The following is a 16,675-nucleotide window of genomic DNA, read 5'->3' on the forward strand; positions in this document are numbered from 1 at the left end:
CATGCAGTTTTGTGATAGATCTATTCGTGGTCACTGGAACAGAAGGAGAGGATCATCCTATGTTTTAAAAATAGGTTCAAAATCTTAGGAGGGCTATTATTTGTCAAACTACCAACTATTTGTCACAAAATTGTTGATGACCTTAGTGCATTGTTCATTATAACTACATATAGGCTTGTTGTAAACCTGAATCACATTGTCATTTCTTGCACAAAAGTTTACTATTACAGTGAAACCTGTATTAAGCGACCACCAACAGTTCTAATGAGAAATGGTCATTATGGGGGGTGAAGTGGTCCAGAAAGAATGCATCTTCAAATATATAATTACAAATCACTGGGTGGCTAGATTGAAAAAAAGTTCAAAAAGTACCATGCTCAAGGATTATTGAAAGTAGGAAGAACTTTGTTAGTTTAAATATTTTTACCGATTCTCGAGAAATTTTCTGAATAATAACACCATTTGATATTTTCCCACTCCAATGCATAAAATTGCCATAATGGAAGAGAATTGTGGATTATTACAAAAAAATTACGTATCCATGTGTAAATGTGGTTTAGTTGAATGTTATGTCTTCATTTTTTCATTCTGTCGCTTAATAATAAGGCAGAAAAAACTGTCTTCAAGATGTTACCTTCAGACTTTTGCATTTCTTCTTCACTGTTTCATTTTCAAGCGTAGATTTCAATTTAATAAAATACTGTTTTTTTTCCTCGGAAACTCTACTTCTCTTTGAATTGTGGAATTTCTCTATTATGGGACTGAAGTCATAAAATCATGTAGTCGTCAATACTTTGATGTTCTCATACCTAAGCACACATGACTTTATCATGTGTGTGTTCTTGAATCATCTCTGCGTAGGAGGCCTCTCAACCACAAGTGAAGTGGTCTCACAAAAGCACATAGCCGTTAATTCTATGGTCGTCATACTACCTTTGCAATTTGTGTCAAAAAGGGATTTGGTGGGCAGAGTATGGAAATTAACACATTTTTGTCCATGTTAAAAACAGTTGGCTGTTTTCAGGAATATTCTATCAATTTTATAATGAGCTTCCAATAAAAACACTACATATACTGCTCATGTACCAGGTTCACGTAAGATTCTCCTGAAAGTGATCATCTTCACTGGCAGAATTGCCAGCAGGTTCATAGGCATTTATTTTTATTTGTGTCCCAGTAGTACAGAATATTTTTCAATTGGGAATTATAAAAGCACTTAAAAGCAGTGATATGGATCCTTCTGGACATCTCCTTTCACTGTATCTTCAATCAACCATTCCGATTGCTGTTATGCCACTCCTGAAAATGGTACCCCTGGATTTTAAAAAGCAGTTTATTTATGGGTTCCTAAAGTAATATAATCCTCCAAGCCTTCTAATAAATTCAACTGACTCAGGCGTGATGTAATGGAATTTTGATATAATGAAATAAAAGGTTGTTGCCCTTTCCCACAATTATCTTATTGGGTAAGACTCATTTTAGCTCACAGAGCCATCTTATGGCACAAGACATCACAATATATAAGACCATCTCATTTATGCTGTAAAAATGTGATGGTCTTATGCACTGTGGTCTTTTTTACCAGTTGTTGGCAAAGTAAGCCAAAACGTATTGAACACATTAAAATTATGGAAAAGTGCCCTTACCTTTTATTTTAACTACTAGCCTTTTTTCAGGTGTGCTAATTTGAACCCTTCCTCTAAACTAGCAATAAGGCATGTTCTCTTTAACATCTTTGACACAGAGTTGACATTTGCCATGTTGATCAATGCTTAGTACCACAGTTAAAAGCTGCTGAACTGCTGAGAAAATGACTGGCTGTCAGACTGCAAAATGGTATTCAGCCAATCACAATAGGGTGGTTTCCTATTATTTTTTTTATTGCCTAAATCAAAAGATTATTACTCCTGGAGTACTTATTTCGCGCATTTAGATTTTTAAATTACGATATCTATTTTTCGCGATTAAATGAAAAGTTAAAAATTTCAAGCACGTGAAAATGCGACGGCTAAGTATGAATGCTGGGAAAAGCCCGCACGACGTATTTCTGGTTCCCACTGCTGCCGCGTGAGGTGACCTTGGGGCGAGGATATGTGCGCTGCTGTGATTCAGGCTGCTAGCAGGTAGCAGAGTGCCCTGCTAGCTGGTAGTGCTTGGCTTAAATAAGGATTATTATTCCCCTATCAAACGAAGGAAACTTTCCGAACTTAGGTAATCTTAATGTGTGATTATTAAGAGATGTTTCCCTGAGCTCTGTGCCTCATGCATGCATTGGTAGTCTCAGACGATGTAAAACTCCTATCTACTCGTATAGAAACTAGGTCCCTGTGACGTCACATGGAGTGGCATCGCATGGGCGCCAATCTGGCCTTTTTCAGATGAGGATAAAAATTGACCACTGCCATTCGTCTAAACTGGGATTTCTAAAACCAAATAATTTGTATATTATGAATACACTAATTAATGGTGGGTAACGAATCGCAATCAATGCCTTTCGTTTTCTTTGATGAAGGAAACCACCCTATTAAGTGAGCTAAGTTAGTTGAGCAAGGGTACTTAAAAGTTATAATCATATCCATACCTTCTGATTAAGCCCTTAGAATATATCATGTATGTACAGCTTAGTGATTGATGGAGGGAGATAATTGTCACAGCCAAGCATCTGTACAGGTGATTCATATGACCATTGAAGGTAAAGGTGGAATTTTTTCAAGTTTTTGCACCCCTCATGCTCTTGACTCTCAGAAATGATGTCAGCTTAAAGTGCTCTTAAGTCGTTTATTGTAGCCTATTATTTGAGGAACAGGGTGAATTTCCTTCAAAGTGGTGGTTGTTGGTTGGAGTGGGGGGTGGTCTTTGAATTTGAGTATTACTTACCATGAACCTATTGGGAAATGCAATTGGTTCCATAAAATAGTGATTGTTGAGAAGAGTGGTTGCTTGATAGGGGTGGTCATTGAGAGTGGTTTCACTGTGCTATGAAATTATGAAAATAGCTCATGCCCACAAGTTATATATCTACCTTAGTTTCCAGAAATATGTCTTTTGAATCTCCCGCCCCCAAATCACTTTTCCCAAATTCCCATTGATCATTCATTCTCTCCTGTTTCACTGTCAGACAACAATATATTATGTAATTCATTTTAACTGCTTTGAATTCTGTCTCATGTGGTCTCAGCCTTTTGCTACATATCAAATTTCACAGAAATCTATGTCTATGTATTATTATTATTCCCCTATGTATAAGACATTTCAAGACTGTCCAAAGAAAGCCGCGGAGCCTCTTCTAAAGACATCAGAATGCATTTTGAGAGCCTTCCATCACAGGCTCCTTTCCCAATATTGAGGTTGAGGATGTGCTGTCTAAATGGACCAAATATGGCTTAAGGAATTCGTTGAAGTATGAAATTTAAAGAGCTGTTTACAAAAGTAATACCTTTCCTAAAGTGCAGAGTGCAAAATGGAGGACAAAAATTTTAATAAATTAGATACATCATGAACTATGGATAGGTATTTTGAGATAACAAGGTGTAACATCCCATTTGAAATTTGTAGTATGTAAAGCATGTTGAATAGGTCTTGCAAATGCTCTTGGTAATGTCTTTCTGTGAAGTTTAAGTTCCCTTCTTTTAAATTACGATAAATTGTAAAATGTAATTGATATATAGTTGTGCTTGTGACAAATAACCTTTTCATTCTTCATATTATTACTAATACTGGGGGGAAATACAAAGCATGCTTCTGTAATTTCAAGGACTCTCCTGTGTTGGATTTTATGTATTTGAGTGTGTAGTTTTCATGATTTCTGTGTGTACTCTCTGCTTTTAGAAATGCATTTTTAACCTACGAATTTTCGTGGTGTAGTTTATATTGAAGGTGATCTTTGTAACTTCCTTTCAGATTGTCTGATAGCATCAAAATTTCTCAAATATTTTGTGGACTCTATTTTTGCAGATGATACCTTTGACTACGACAACTTCTTCCATGAACAAATAAGCAAGAAAAAGAGGGATCACTCGTATAGGGTGTTCAAGAAAGTCAACAGGCTTGCCAATAACTTTCCTGCAGCCTTAGAGTACAGTTGGGGAAAAAGACCAATCACTGTGTGGTGTTCTAATGATTACTTGGGGATGTCTTGTCATCGAAAAGTTAAAGAGGCAGTGAGGTAGGATTGAGTGATGGAACATGAGCTGCATGCCCTAGGAATTAGTTAAATCTCATGTCTGTGTTCATTATTGTAAAGTTCATTTATACTTGCAAGTTTTGCATATATTTATATCTGTCTTGCAAGCAGTGGTGTAAGAAAGAATATGCTTTGGATGGAGATGGGTGGCTTGGGGGGTGACCCTTCCCCCACCCCAGGGGGGTCCAGGAAAATTTGTGAAAAATGACATGCCTGGAAATACATTTAACATCATTTTGGCTTTACATCAATTTAACTTTAACCCATTACCGGCCGAGTAAAGAAATACTTGAAAATATATAATTTTTTCTCTTCAATTTGCCTAATAACATGCTAAATAAGGTAAATTGAAAATATGGGCCTTCAAAAAAATTTGCTTATGGTAAAAAAAAAAGTTGCGTTTTCGCAACGTTGGCCGAATCCGATATCTGTATGCAGGTATGCAACCCGCATTACATTATATTGCCGTCTCATAGGAATATGCTGTTTATACTGTCGGATATAATCCTATACCTTTTTATGCCACGTATATGACAAATATCGTCATATTGGATAAATAAAATCCTTAGATATTATGTTTCCAATGAGATGTAGTTGTTATTTGACCTAAATCCACTATAAAATAGACATGCTTTACGGTTTGAAAGAAATAAGTCAAAGCGAAAATTTTCTAAAAAAGAGCATGCATTTCACATTTTTTCATTGACTTCAATTTTATCATTGCAGATTGAATCACAACAATGAATGGCTAGTTATGAAATACTTAAGCATTTTGGGTGCAATGGAACATAAAATTTCGTACATTCATGCATGGTTTGGCTTTTGCACTGTTTGGGCAACTACTGAATTTTTTTGTGGCCAAATTCGTCCTTTTATGCTTCACGAATCCGCGATGAATTAAATGACCTAACTTTTTCTATGTTTATGGACGTGAATTGTATAGGGGTACGTCATCTACTGACTGATTCACTTCACTTTTTAGATGCGTCCCTGCTAGATACGATTTGAAGTCTACCAGTGAACAGCCAATTGTACAGTAATCTGTAAAATCTCCTGGTGTTAGTGCAAATGCTGTCCAGTAAGTTGATAAGCTAGGACCGTTTTTCCCCTGAATTCTAGTGCGGTAATTTGCATTTGCATTATCAAGTAGGTCCACACCTCCCATGTATTTACCATACTCCCCAATAACACGAATAGTATTTTCTTTTATTAACATGGAATAGTATGTGAAATAGTATTTTCTTTTTCCTGCTGAAACTTTTCTCTGTGCCCTATGGAAGCGAAAAACTTGTATTGCTTTCTACAGGGACAATCTAGTTATCATTCCATCGAACAGTACTAAGACCTTCGGCTTTATCAAATGTTTGTTTTCATGTTCCTCTCGGTTTCACGTCGATGGTTTTATTATATTCTATCAGGCACTCCTCCGTTATAATTTTCACGGATGGCTCCAGTGACAAATAATCCTTTTTCTTTCAAAACAATAAATAGTCTTCAAAATGAAAAGAAGTTATCGAAAGACATACGATGATTCGAGGAATCAGGGATAACCTTGAGAAATTCCAGAATAACACTTGCTTCCAAGCCTAAATTTCGATGGAAGAAATTTTCTATCGCCTGGTTGAACCCTAAAACCGTCTGAATAACAGAAGCACCAAAGTTAAAAGCAAAATCTAAAAGGCTTGTTTTAAAAGAACATTTATGCACTGTAGTGACCACAGTAAGGTACCATTTGCTCATTATTTCAAAATTTATGCGCAAATATTCCGAATTGTAATAATTTTTAATTCAAGTCGTCAAATTGAGGTCATAATTAAGAAATCTGTCATTTTCGTCCCGACAGGAATTGTCTGAAAAGTGTAGATTATTTTTTATTTATCAAAATATGTTTTGGTTCAATCATTTCCGAATCAAATCTATGCCTTATCGCCTTCATTCACCCAATATCCTGTTGTGGAAGTCGGTGATATCGCTGAATCGTGAAGTAAGGAAGGACTTATTCGGATTGAATGTACAAAGTTTTGTGTTCCATTGCACCCAAAATGATTTCATGTGATTCATAAATAGCAATTATTTGTTGTAATTCAATTTTTTGTGATAAAAATGTCAATTAAAAACTGGAAAATACGTTATCTTTTGCAAAAATATTCTCTTTGACTCATTTCTTTCAAGCCTTAATGCATCTCTATTTTATATTGGATTTAGGTAAAATAATGCAGCATCTCATTTGAAATATAATATCTAAGAATTTAAATTACCAAATATGACGATATCTGTCAAATACGAGGCATAAAAAGGCGTAGGATTCTATCTGACAGTAAAAACGGCATATTCCTACGAGACGGAAATATGTGGTAATGCGGGTTGCATAACTGCCTATAGATACCGGATTCTGCCATCGTTGCGAAAACGCAACATTATTTTCTGGATCTGATTTTCGCTTAATGTTGACTCCCTGACGAAATATAAGCTTTATTATCTATTAATTGAAATTTCTACGTCCAGGTGGACAAATAAAAAACTTAATAAAGGGTAAAGTTACTCTTAGGAAAAATTATTTATCTTGCTTAACAGGAGACTCGAAAATTGACACATTTTGAGTGTTTTTATAAATATCGAAATACTTATTAAATGTCATAATAATATCACTAAAAATCTGTTTAAACTTATTTTTATCGAAAAAAGCGAATTCTACATGAATAAAATTCAATTGAAACATTTTTTTTGCATTTCTCAATAATGTTGCGTTTTCGCAACGTTGGCCGTAAATGGGTTAAGCAGATGCAGTTATTATATCAAAACTAGACAATAGTTTTTTCTCTGAGGCTTTTAAAATTGATTGAATGTGTCATACTAATAAACTAAGTGGCATTTGATGCTTTTATATTTCATTATTATATTTTCATTATCATTATATTATATATTTCATTGCAACTGAAGTCAAGCCCTGGAAACTTATGGAGCGGGGGCTGGCGGAACAAGAAACATATCTGGAAATTCAGTGTTTCATGAAAAACTGGAGAAAGAGTTGGCCAGTTTACACCACAAGGATGCTGCACTTTTGTTCACATCTTGCTTTGTTGCTAATGATTCAACACTCTTCACCCTGGCGAAAGCGATACCTGGTGGGTATAAACTTTCAGTACATGCCTTTTAATTTCTGCCATTTTGTGGTTTTTTGACAAAAGATTATGGGTGGACCTATTTCTTTCAGGGTGTCATATATTCTCAGATTCTGGTAATCATGCATCCATGATTCAAGGAATTAGAAACAGTAGAGCACCTAAGTTCATCTTCCGTCACAACGACCCTGCTCACTTAAGTGAACTCCTGAAGAAAGTTGACAACAGTGTGCCAAAAATAGTTGCTTTTGAGACGGTACATTCAATGACTGGGGCTGTGTGTCCTCTGGAGGAGTTGTGCAGCATAGCTCACAAGCATGGTGCCTTGACATTTGTTGATGAAGTCCATGCTGTAGGCCTGTATGGAGAAGATGGTGCTGGCATTGGGGAACGTGAAGGGTTGCTGCAAGAAATGGATATAATATCAGGGACATTGGGTTAGTACGCTAATAGTCCTCTTGTGATTAGCTGATGTAGGAAAACATAAAGCTTGCCATTAACTGAAAATGAATGAATCACAGTTGAACCTTAATTTATGGAATCCTTTTGGAATCACACCAAGGCAGACATCATTCTGCAGGTCTCATACTTTACTTACATTTATAGCATTTGAAAGAGCATTCTCTTTGCAGCACTTTCATTTTTTGAAACTAAGTTTGCCCTGAGGAAAGACGATATCCTTTGTCTCAAGTGTGCAGATCTATACTAACCCTTTCGAGACGGTGGAGTTTTCGTCTTAGCATGACTGCTGTACTGAGCCCCAAGAGACTCTTCTTTCTCGTGGTACGGAGCATTTTTGGCGGACATTCGTTAAGAAGGGTTTCGCGGAACCTTTTTCGACCCCTCCCCACCGGGACTTTGCATTACCTCGGACTCCGAGAGTAGTTGTGCTCCCTCATTTCCGGGTTTACGACCATTCCTGCGGCATTGGTTCGTAGTCAACTTATGTATTGCTTATATTTATTTAGCAAATGGATAATCGTTGCTACGTAAATTGCAGACTTTGAATTGAATTCCTCATTTTTTTCTGAGCATTGTCAAATTTTAAACGAAGTTCCAAGGTCAATATTAACGCATTTAATGCAGCAACATTTTCCATGTTGATGTTTTTACATAACTCGAGATATGAGTTAATATTTATCGTATATTTCGTTTAAAAATTGTAAATGCTGCTCAAAAGACAAATAATTCAATTCTTAGTTTATTTTTTATGAGAAATGAACAAATATTTATTTCGAAAACTGACTGGATAAATAATTGTACGACCACTGTCCCTAACCGCTAAGAGGGGTTATACCTGCTCCCGTATTCCGAGGGTAAATCCTAAACCCCATAGGGTTGGGTCCCGAGACAAAGACGACGTAAACCCGCGACCGCCCTAAAAGGAGGAGAGCTAGAAAACGTATATATATACGGCTTTCGTTATCCTGGCCAGGAAAATCTCACACGTAAATATACAGCCATCGTCTCCCGGGTCAGGAAACGTCCACACGTATATGTAAGTGTATATTAGGGAAAAGGTTAAATGCTACCAGAACATTTTGAGCTTTCTTGCTGCACCACTATCACTATTTTTTTTTTTGGAAAATCTAAATGTTTAGACTGTACATGAATGTAAAAACCAGTATTCCAATTTCCGGAGTATCCACTATTTAATGTCAATTTCTTATGCCCACTATTTTTTATTCATGTTAAATTTAGCTGGCTAGATAAAAATATTTTTTCCTGATGGAAATTTTTAAATATCGAATAAGAAAAATTTTTTTCCTATGTTAAAGCTTATTTTTACCTAGACAGGCATTTACTTAATTAGTTATTTTTTAATACCCCTCAGTACTGTAAAATTATATTTTACCTATTCCAAGAATAATTTTTCGAAGTAAATATGGTTATATGTATTTAGTAACATTATGGCATTGAATGAGGAATATAGCATCTGTAAAATAACCACCCAGTCAACACAACAATTGTGGCCACAGTGTGGCCGTACTGTGGCCATATAGTGGTTGCCATTGTGGCCCCATAATGGTTTTGGACCCCCGGCCATAGTATGGCCAAGGTGTGGCCTGCCATAATGTAACTTAAGTGTGGATAATACACTTTATTTATGTCAATTGAATCAACCAACTTCCATTTTAATAACTTACCAACTAATCTAAATCAATAGCAACCGTAATACACTTACGTTTAAAAATGTTTGGTTTGCTAATCTATGGCCTTCCTGAGACAATCCACGGTGTGGCCATAGTTATGCATGCTTTGCTAGCCAAACTATGGCTTGCCGCATGGCAACCACAGTCTGGCCTTAATATGGCAAGCTGTGGCTAGCCATAGCCATAGTTGCCACAGGTAAACCACAATTCGGCCACATTGTGGCCACAGTTGTTGTATTGACTGGGCAGTCTATGTACAGTGGCGGAAAAAATTAACGCAAAGCTCGTTGGCATCTGAGAGCGGCCAGTTCAGGAACTACTTGTCTCCCAAAATTTTGCCTTCGTAATGCTCTCATACAACCGGGAGTTTTAAAAGCAATATATCCCTTATACCGGGGAAAAAATCATGCCCGTAGCATTATGACAAGGCGCAAAAGATTCAACTACAAATTCTTTGCCATATTCTCCGAAGCATGCTTCGCCCTCGACTCACCTACAATGGAATCTACTCTCGTCGGGACATCGTGGATACAGCCGACATCTTGGGCATTGAGACTGCCTTAGAACCCAATCGTTTTGGTGGTGTAGTGGGTAAAGAATCATGCTTCGAATCAGAGGTTCCACGGATCAGGTCCCAATGACGGATGACTTGTTGCTGCACACACACACACACACTTTAAACATTTTTTTCTGATCTTAAAACGTCGCAATGCCTATCACAAGGTCTGTAGGAAATTGCATGGCTATTGAATTCTTACACGCTTATTTATTTGTTGAAATTCAACTACTATATTGCATAACTGTTTGGGCAGTTGACTATGTACAGTGAATTTTGACTACCATTTCCACGTCGTCCAGCCCCGCTTCAAGGCCCATAACATAAGCTGTATGTGCAATGTGCCACGGCCTACTACTCCTCCCTGATTTCAAGGGAAAATTCCTCGGAAGTTCTGCAGAGCTGAGCGAAAGCAGAACATCGAGCCGCCCAAACTCGGTATTTATCAATCGGGAAATTTTGGGTGTCTGCATATGTATTTCATCAGAAACATTGAGCGAATGATCAAGTTGACAGAGGTTAGACTTACCTTTAAAGTTTAAAACAAAATGAGCATTACGCATACATTTAAAAATTATTTCATCATTATTATTGAACTAATGTTATTTCGAATTCATGGAAATATTTGACTGTTCGCGTTTTCCGCTATTTATTTAATCCCTTCTTCTAACTTTTGATTACTTTAAGCACTCAGCATAGGTTAAGGAATAGAATAAATCTCACAATCAATTATTCGAGGTAATTTCGCATCAGAAATGCGGTTGTAAGACATTTATGTTAATTTACAAACTAACTTTTTAAAAAATAAAAATATTTTCTCATCACCTTTACCTATCAATGAAGAAATTGTATTCTTGTAATTACACGAATTACCATTCATTGCGACATCTTCATTTTATGGCCGAATTTTCAGTATTCTCTATTCATTGAAGAGGAGCGATAGAGTTTTTTTACCATCCCGTGAATTATAGTGTGTGGTCGAATTTTCCCATTGTCTTGGCAAAAAATATATTTCCAGTAAGCCACATAATGCTTACAAAAAATTTACCTCATATGCAACAGACATTTTCTTTTCACTTTCTTATGAAGGATTTACTCCCATGATTGTTGAATAATTGAAATGTGCATCAAAGATGGACTTCTGAAGCAGTCTACGTAACAAAAGGAAAGTAAATGAGTTTAATTGTGGACATTAAATATTTTGCGGAAAACTATTCGAACACAAAAACGGAGTAGACAGGTAAATGACTGCAAGGTACAGCATGTGTGTTTCAGAGAAGAGGAGAATTATGCAGGAATTGATAAAGAAAGCTAGCATCAAAGATCGGATTTGAAAGTAATATTCACTAGAATTAGAAGAAATAAATTCGAGAATCAATTGATTGATTATGCCTGAACGAGAAATTCACAAGGAAAAATATATCAGTCCATGAGATGTATCAACTTGTAGCTAGGAAAATATTTATAATAATTCGATTACAACGGAAACAAATTCTAGATAAAATTCATTCCCTTCTATTAACTGAAAAATAGAGTCGAATTCCATTCAGTTCCTTTCCACCCATTCAAATTTCCGTAATCTTTCCAGTTTCCTAAATAACTTTTCAATGAGTGAAAATTATAATAATTTTCTGATTCTCATTTTACGTCACTTTATAAAATTGAAACACATTTAGCGCTTAGTTCAGATACATCTACTTTAATAAAGATCTAATTTTTAATTGATGTTGTTAATCAAATATGCGTTAATATGGATCAGCTTTGTGATTAAAAATCAAGTATTAAAGACTTTATGAAGTTCAAAAAACTATATTTTCTCCTCTCATTTCACTATGAAAGAAATCGTTTACTGACCAAATTAATCAATTTCTTCGGATAACTACATGAAAGAAATTATCGAACCTTAAAATGCCCATAATATATTGCGTTACCTAAATCAATGCGCCTTCGCATTTCTTTTCAATTGCAGTATGTTACAAGCTGTTCCAATATAATCCTTGGGAAACTATTATTGGGCGTAGGATATTGAGCAAAGCATTGCAATACTGAACTGAAAACAGACAACTGATTTCTTGGAGGTGGCTCAAAAAAGTGTTTTCATTCAGCTGTGAGGAACTCTACAGGAGTTTTCCCTTGAAGGAGAGAAGAAGCGTAGGCCGTGACACATCGCACATGCAGCTAATGGGTTAAGTCCCTTGAAGTGGGGCTGGACAACGCGGAAATGGTAGTCAAAACTCCTTCCACAGTCAAACTGTCCAAATGATTATGCAATATAGTAGTTGAATTTCAACAGATAAATAAGCGCATAAGAATTCAATAGCCAGGCATTGCGAAGTTTTAAGATCAGAAAAATGTTTAAAGTGTGTGTATGTGTGTGTGTGTGTGTGTGTGCAGCATCAAGTCATCTGTCACTAGGACTTGAACCGTGGGACCTCTGATTCGTAGTATGATACTTTACCCACTACACCACCGGAACGATTGGGTTCTAAGGCAGTCTCAATGCCCAATATATCAGCTCTGTCCACGGATGTCCAGACGAGAGTAGATTCCATTGTAGGTGAGTCGAGGGCAAAGCATACTTCGGAGAATATGGCGAAGAATAAGTAGCTGGATCTTTTGCGCCTTGTCATAATGCGACGGGCATGATTATTTCCCCTGTATAAGGGATATTTTTCTTTTAAATCTTCCGGTTGTATGAGAGTCTTACGAGGGCAAACTTTTGGAAGACAAGTAGTTCCTGAACTGGCCGCTCTCAGACGCCAACAAGCTTTGCGTTAATTTTTTCCGCCACTGTACTATGGGGGATAAAAGTGTCCCAACAGAGTTTGTGCCGCCACCATCGCTTTGAGGAGAATGGATTCCCTTTCTAACGATATATAATCCTTGGATTAAGACGAGGTAAATTCAAATACGGTCTTTTTTCAGCAACCAAGGTCGTGACGGTGAATTTGCCTGCCTTGAACCGATGCTCGAACGTATTTCCTACTCCTCTCTAGAATGTTGGCGCATTCGATATTCTTAGGAATTGTACCTTCCTTTTACCCGCTATCTCCCTCTAACCCTACTTTCCGTTCCATCTTCGCACCTACTCTGGCACTCGTAATAAAATTCACCATCTCCATTTCCTCTTTTTCTCGTCTCTGAAAATTTACGGGATAAATATTCGCTAGGTATAATCTGCAAGGCAGCAATGGCAAGGAGCGATTTTGAGTATAAGGAATTACTCTAAATACACTGGCCAACAAAAAACTTTTTTTCTGTCCTAGAGATGTTGTTGGGTGATCCTAGAGGTGCTTTTCGTCCTGATTCAAAATCTTGGCTCAGATGTCTTCTATGAGGTCTAGTTTCTTTAGGAAAACCGAATTAAATAGGGTTCAAGGATATTTAAGTAAATGCATTGTGATTTGAAAAATGTGAAAAAATAGGTACTTTAATAGGATTTTCTCGTATATTTAGCATCTGGTAAGTCCCTGTTTAGTGTCCATCAGTAATCTGATAACATGTTCCTGAAATTTCCTTGGTGCTATTTTTCCAAATTTAAAATATCTTGTTCGAATCGCTCACTGTGTTCATCGCTAACAGCGCTGAGGTTTGGTGGAAAAAGGCAAGGTGTGAGTCGAGAAGATACATTTTTTAAAATTCATATTGCAGCCCATTTTTTGGTATGATTTAATTAGATAAGTCACCATATCGTGATAATTTTCAGCCATAATATTTCGTAAAAAATGTTCAGATACATTTCTGAATACGTTCCACTCGCTTCTTTCCGTTTGCCTCAATTGCTGTTGAAATTCCGAATCCTTCAGCGCTTCCCTAATTTGTGGCCTAATACAAATTCCTTCTTTGATCTTTGCCTCCCTTAATTGAAGGACTTTTTGTTTCAAATAATTAAAACCAGCACCATTTTTGTCCATGGATTCCACAAAATTTTAAAAAGTCCTTATTTAATATGCAGAGGTGAAAAAGAATATTTTTTGGATTGACTTTAATGCTGAACAAGGACATTTTTGGGTCCAGGAACGAGTTCTTTACGTTCCGGACAATTTTTTTTCAAGTAATAATTTTTGCTGTCTCTGATCTCCCATTCGCAGACAAAGCAACAACATTTCGTATAGCCAAGCTGTAAGCCTAGTAAAATTGCAATTACTTTTAAGTGGCCACAAGTTTTCCATTTATATTTTTGGTAGTGATTTTTTTTTCTAAAAGTAACTGCATATTCTCGTGAAATTCTTTCATTTCAGTTTCATGAGTTAACAGTATTAATGGGAGCTCATTGCCATTGTTTAAGAGATTAGCCTTTAAAATAACCTAGAAGGAATAAAGGAACAAACACTAATTATCTGTGTTGAATTCAAAATAAAGAGTATCCACAAGAGAGAAAACATCATTCCAAAAAGCAAATGGTTTTCTGGAGAAGAAATCAAATCAAATTCGTCATGGCAAGATCGAGACATCAAAAGTTTCGTATTGTTTGGATCCAGCAATTTTCCAACCCTTTAATCGTGGTCTTAAGATTTCACCCTGCTTTTTGGATAAAATTTAAATCGTGAACTAGATCATTTTAATCCTCTTGACTTATAAAATGACGTCCATCAGATGTACTTGGTCCAAAATTTGGGTCATCGGAGTTTCTGAATCCTTCCTCATCACGTTCTTGATTACTTACTGAATCTTCGCTAAGATTAACATGCTGCATTGGTTCCGGCACTTGTAAATTTTCGGAGTGAGGGAACGGTAGTATTGCAGATTCAAAGTTGTCTGGATATTTTACTGTGTGTTTTGACTTCGTTGTAACTCATGCTATCATGATATATAAATGGATTAAATAACTACTTTCGTAAAAGGAAAAATATACATTAAGCTGTCCCAAAGAAACTACCTAGATGCGATTGAAAGAATCTAATCACAGATTCGGAATCAGCGCAAAAAATACGTCTTCGATCACTCAACAACGTCTCTAGAACAAAATCTACGTTACCAGTGATACCTAAACAATTATCACTTTAAAAGGTTTCAGTGCGTCAATTGCGACTGAAAATTGCCTCGATGATATGCTCATGATTGCTACAAATTTAATTGATGACACGCAATTTTCGAGTTAAATTCCATAAATCGTAAAACAAAACTAACGTTTTATTTTTTCCTAAGGCTTGCCAAAAAAACTTATTTTATGCAGTTTGATACCTTACTTTTTCAATTTATTTGAAAACCAATTTTGTAAAATTAAAACAATGCATGACATTTTGCCATCAAATTACTTTAGACAATATTTAAGGGTCAAAGAAAATATCTAAATTAATGTGGACAAAAAATGAAGAACGAAAAATATACTCCAATGAATTCACACTGCATTTGGGACAATATCTCTCCTTTTATTAAATTAGAAATCTCAGTAGCACTTTGATGTATTATATGTCAGCATCAACATCTCCGGTTGTACACCTAGGTCCTAATCGGTCACTTCTCAAGTGGAGGTCTTCTTCGATTTTTCAATATCTCATTACCCTCCCTGTTGCGTTTCTGCGGGTAGTATACGGTATTTCAATTTTTATTCATCCTTCGCTATGTTTCTGCTAGTGCTAAGCCGGCCTCCAACAAGCTGACTACTTTTCCCCCTTTCACCTGGTGACAAAGGAATCTTAAATCAAGATAGAAACATATCCTTCTCGATCGAAAGAAAATCGCGTTCTGGCAATGTGCTCATCAGTCCTTCCGGAAAAGCTAAAACTTAACTACTTCTTCTCCTTCAATATCAACTGCATTCAAATACGTGGCCCATCAAATTTTCTCGCTTACTCTCTTTTTTACCTTAAGAGAAAGCTTGCTGTGGTCCGTTGTGATTTTTGCCGTTTTGCTGAGATAGGCAAAGGAATATTCAGAGGAGCGTTCCCAATGTGCGCACATGATGCCATCAAATGCGCCTCAATTCTACGGAGTTCATCGCGAGTCATGCTCTGGGTTGTGGGAGACTCAGTATTAGGTCGCGTATTTGGACGATGAAGATAGGAAATGGTTTGCCTTGTTTGAATTACCCTCACTGACCAAAGAATAACAACCCACTGGAAAGGAAACCCACTATCCCGCGGAGCGATAGTGGTGGCACAAATTTTGTTGGGATAGGCTTGCTACAAGAGAATAAAGAACGAGATTTGCCACAAAGCGAGGAAAGCCAGAGAAGCGTGGACGAGGAACATATGTGAGGGCGTACAAAATAACCTCGTACAAGGGAAAGTGGAAGCGGCCTATAGAATTGTGAGGAACCATTTCAAGGAACGAAACACAAAATGTAATACCATAAGGGACAAGAATGGAAACATTCTAATTGAAAGCGTAGACAAAGCCGAGAGATGGAAGGAATACCTGGAGGAAGGAATCATACAACGGAAGCAAGCTTAGCTCAAAAGTTATCGAAGAGGAAAGTGAAGTTGAAAAGGATGACATTGGAGCAAGCATCTTAAGATCAGAATTTGACACTGCAATAAGAGACCTGCAAAAGAATAAGGCCCCAGGAATAGATGACATTCCAGCAGAGCTAATAAAAAATGCAGGAGAAAATGTCCTAACTCAACTGTATAAAACTATCTGCAATATGTACTCAAAAGGAGATTTACCTAGTGACTTCGAGAAGAACATCATCATTCCCATACCCAAAAAGAAGAGA

At 36.6% G+C, this 16,675-nt stretch overlaps 1 protein-coding gene across 2 annotated transcripts in view; it reads left to right on the forward strand.

Annotated features, from left to right (window-relative positions):
• LOC124171911 (5-aminolevulinate synthase, erythroid-specific, mitochondrial) overlaps positions 1-16,675 on the forward strand; it is a 40,658-nt gene that overhangs the window by 9,436 nt on the left and 14,547 nt on the right. For both annotated transcript variants that reach the window (XM_046551324.1, XM_046551325.1), the window contains 3 exons: positions 3,955-4,165; positions 7,124-7,308; positions 7,398-7,742. In XM_046551324.1, coding sequence (XP_046407280.1) covers positions 3,955-4,165; positions 7,124-7,308; positions 7,398-7,742 — 741 coding nt within the window. The remainder of the gene's footprint in view (positions 1-3,954; positions 4,166-7,123; positions 7,309-7,397; positions 7,743-16,675) is intronic.

The sequence above is a fragment of the Ischnura elegans genome, chromosome X (genome assembly GCF_921293095.1).
Source record: "Ischnura elegans chromosome X, ioIscEleg1.1, whole genome shotgun sequence".
NCBI lineage: Eukaryota > Metazoa > Arthropoda > Insecta > Odonata > Coenagrionidae > Ischnura > Ischnura elegans.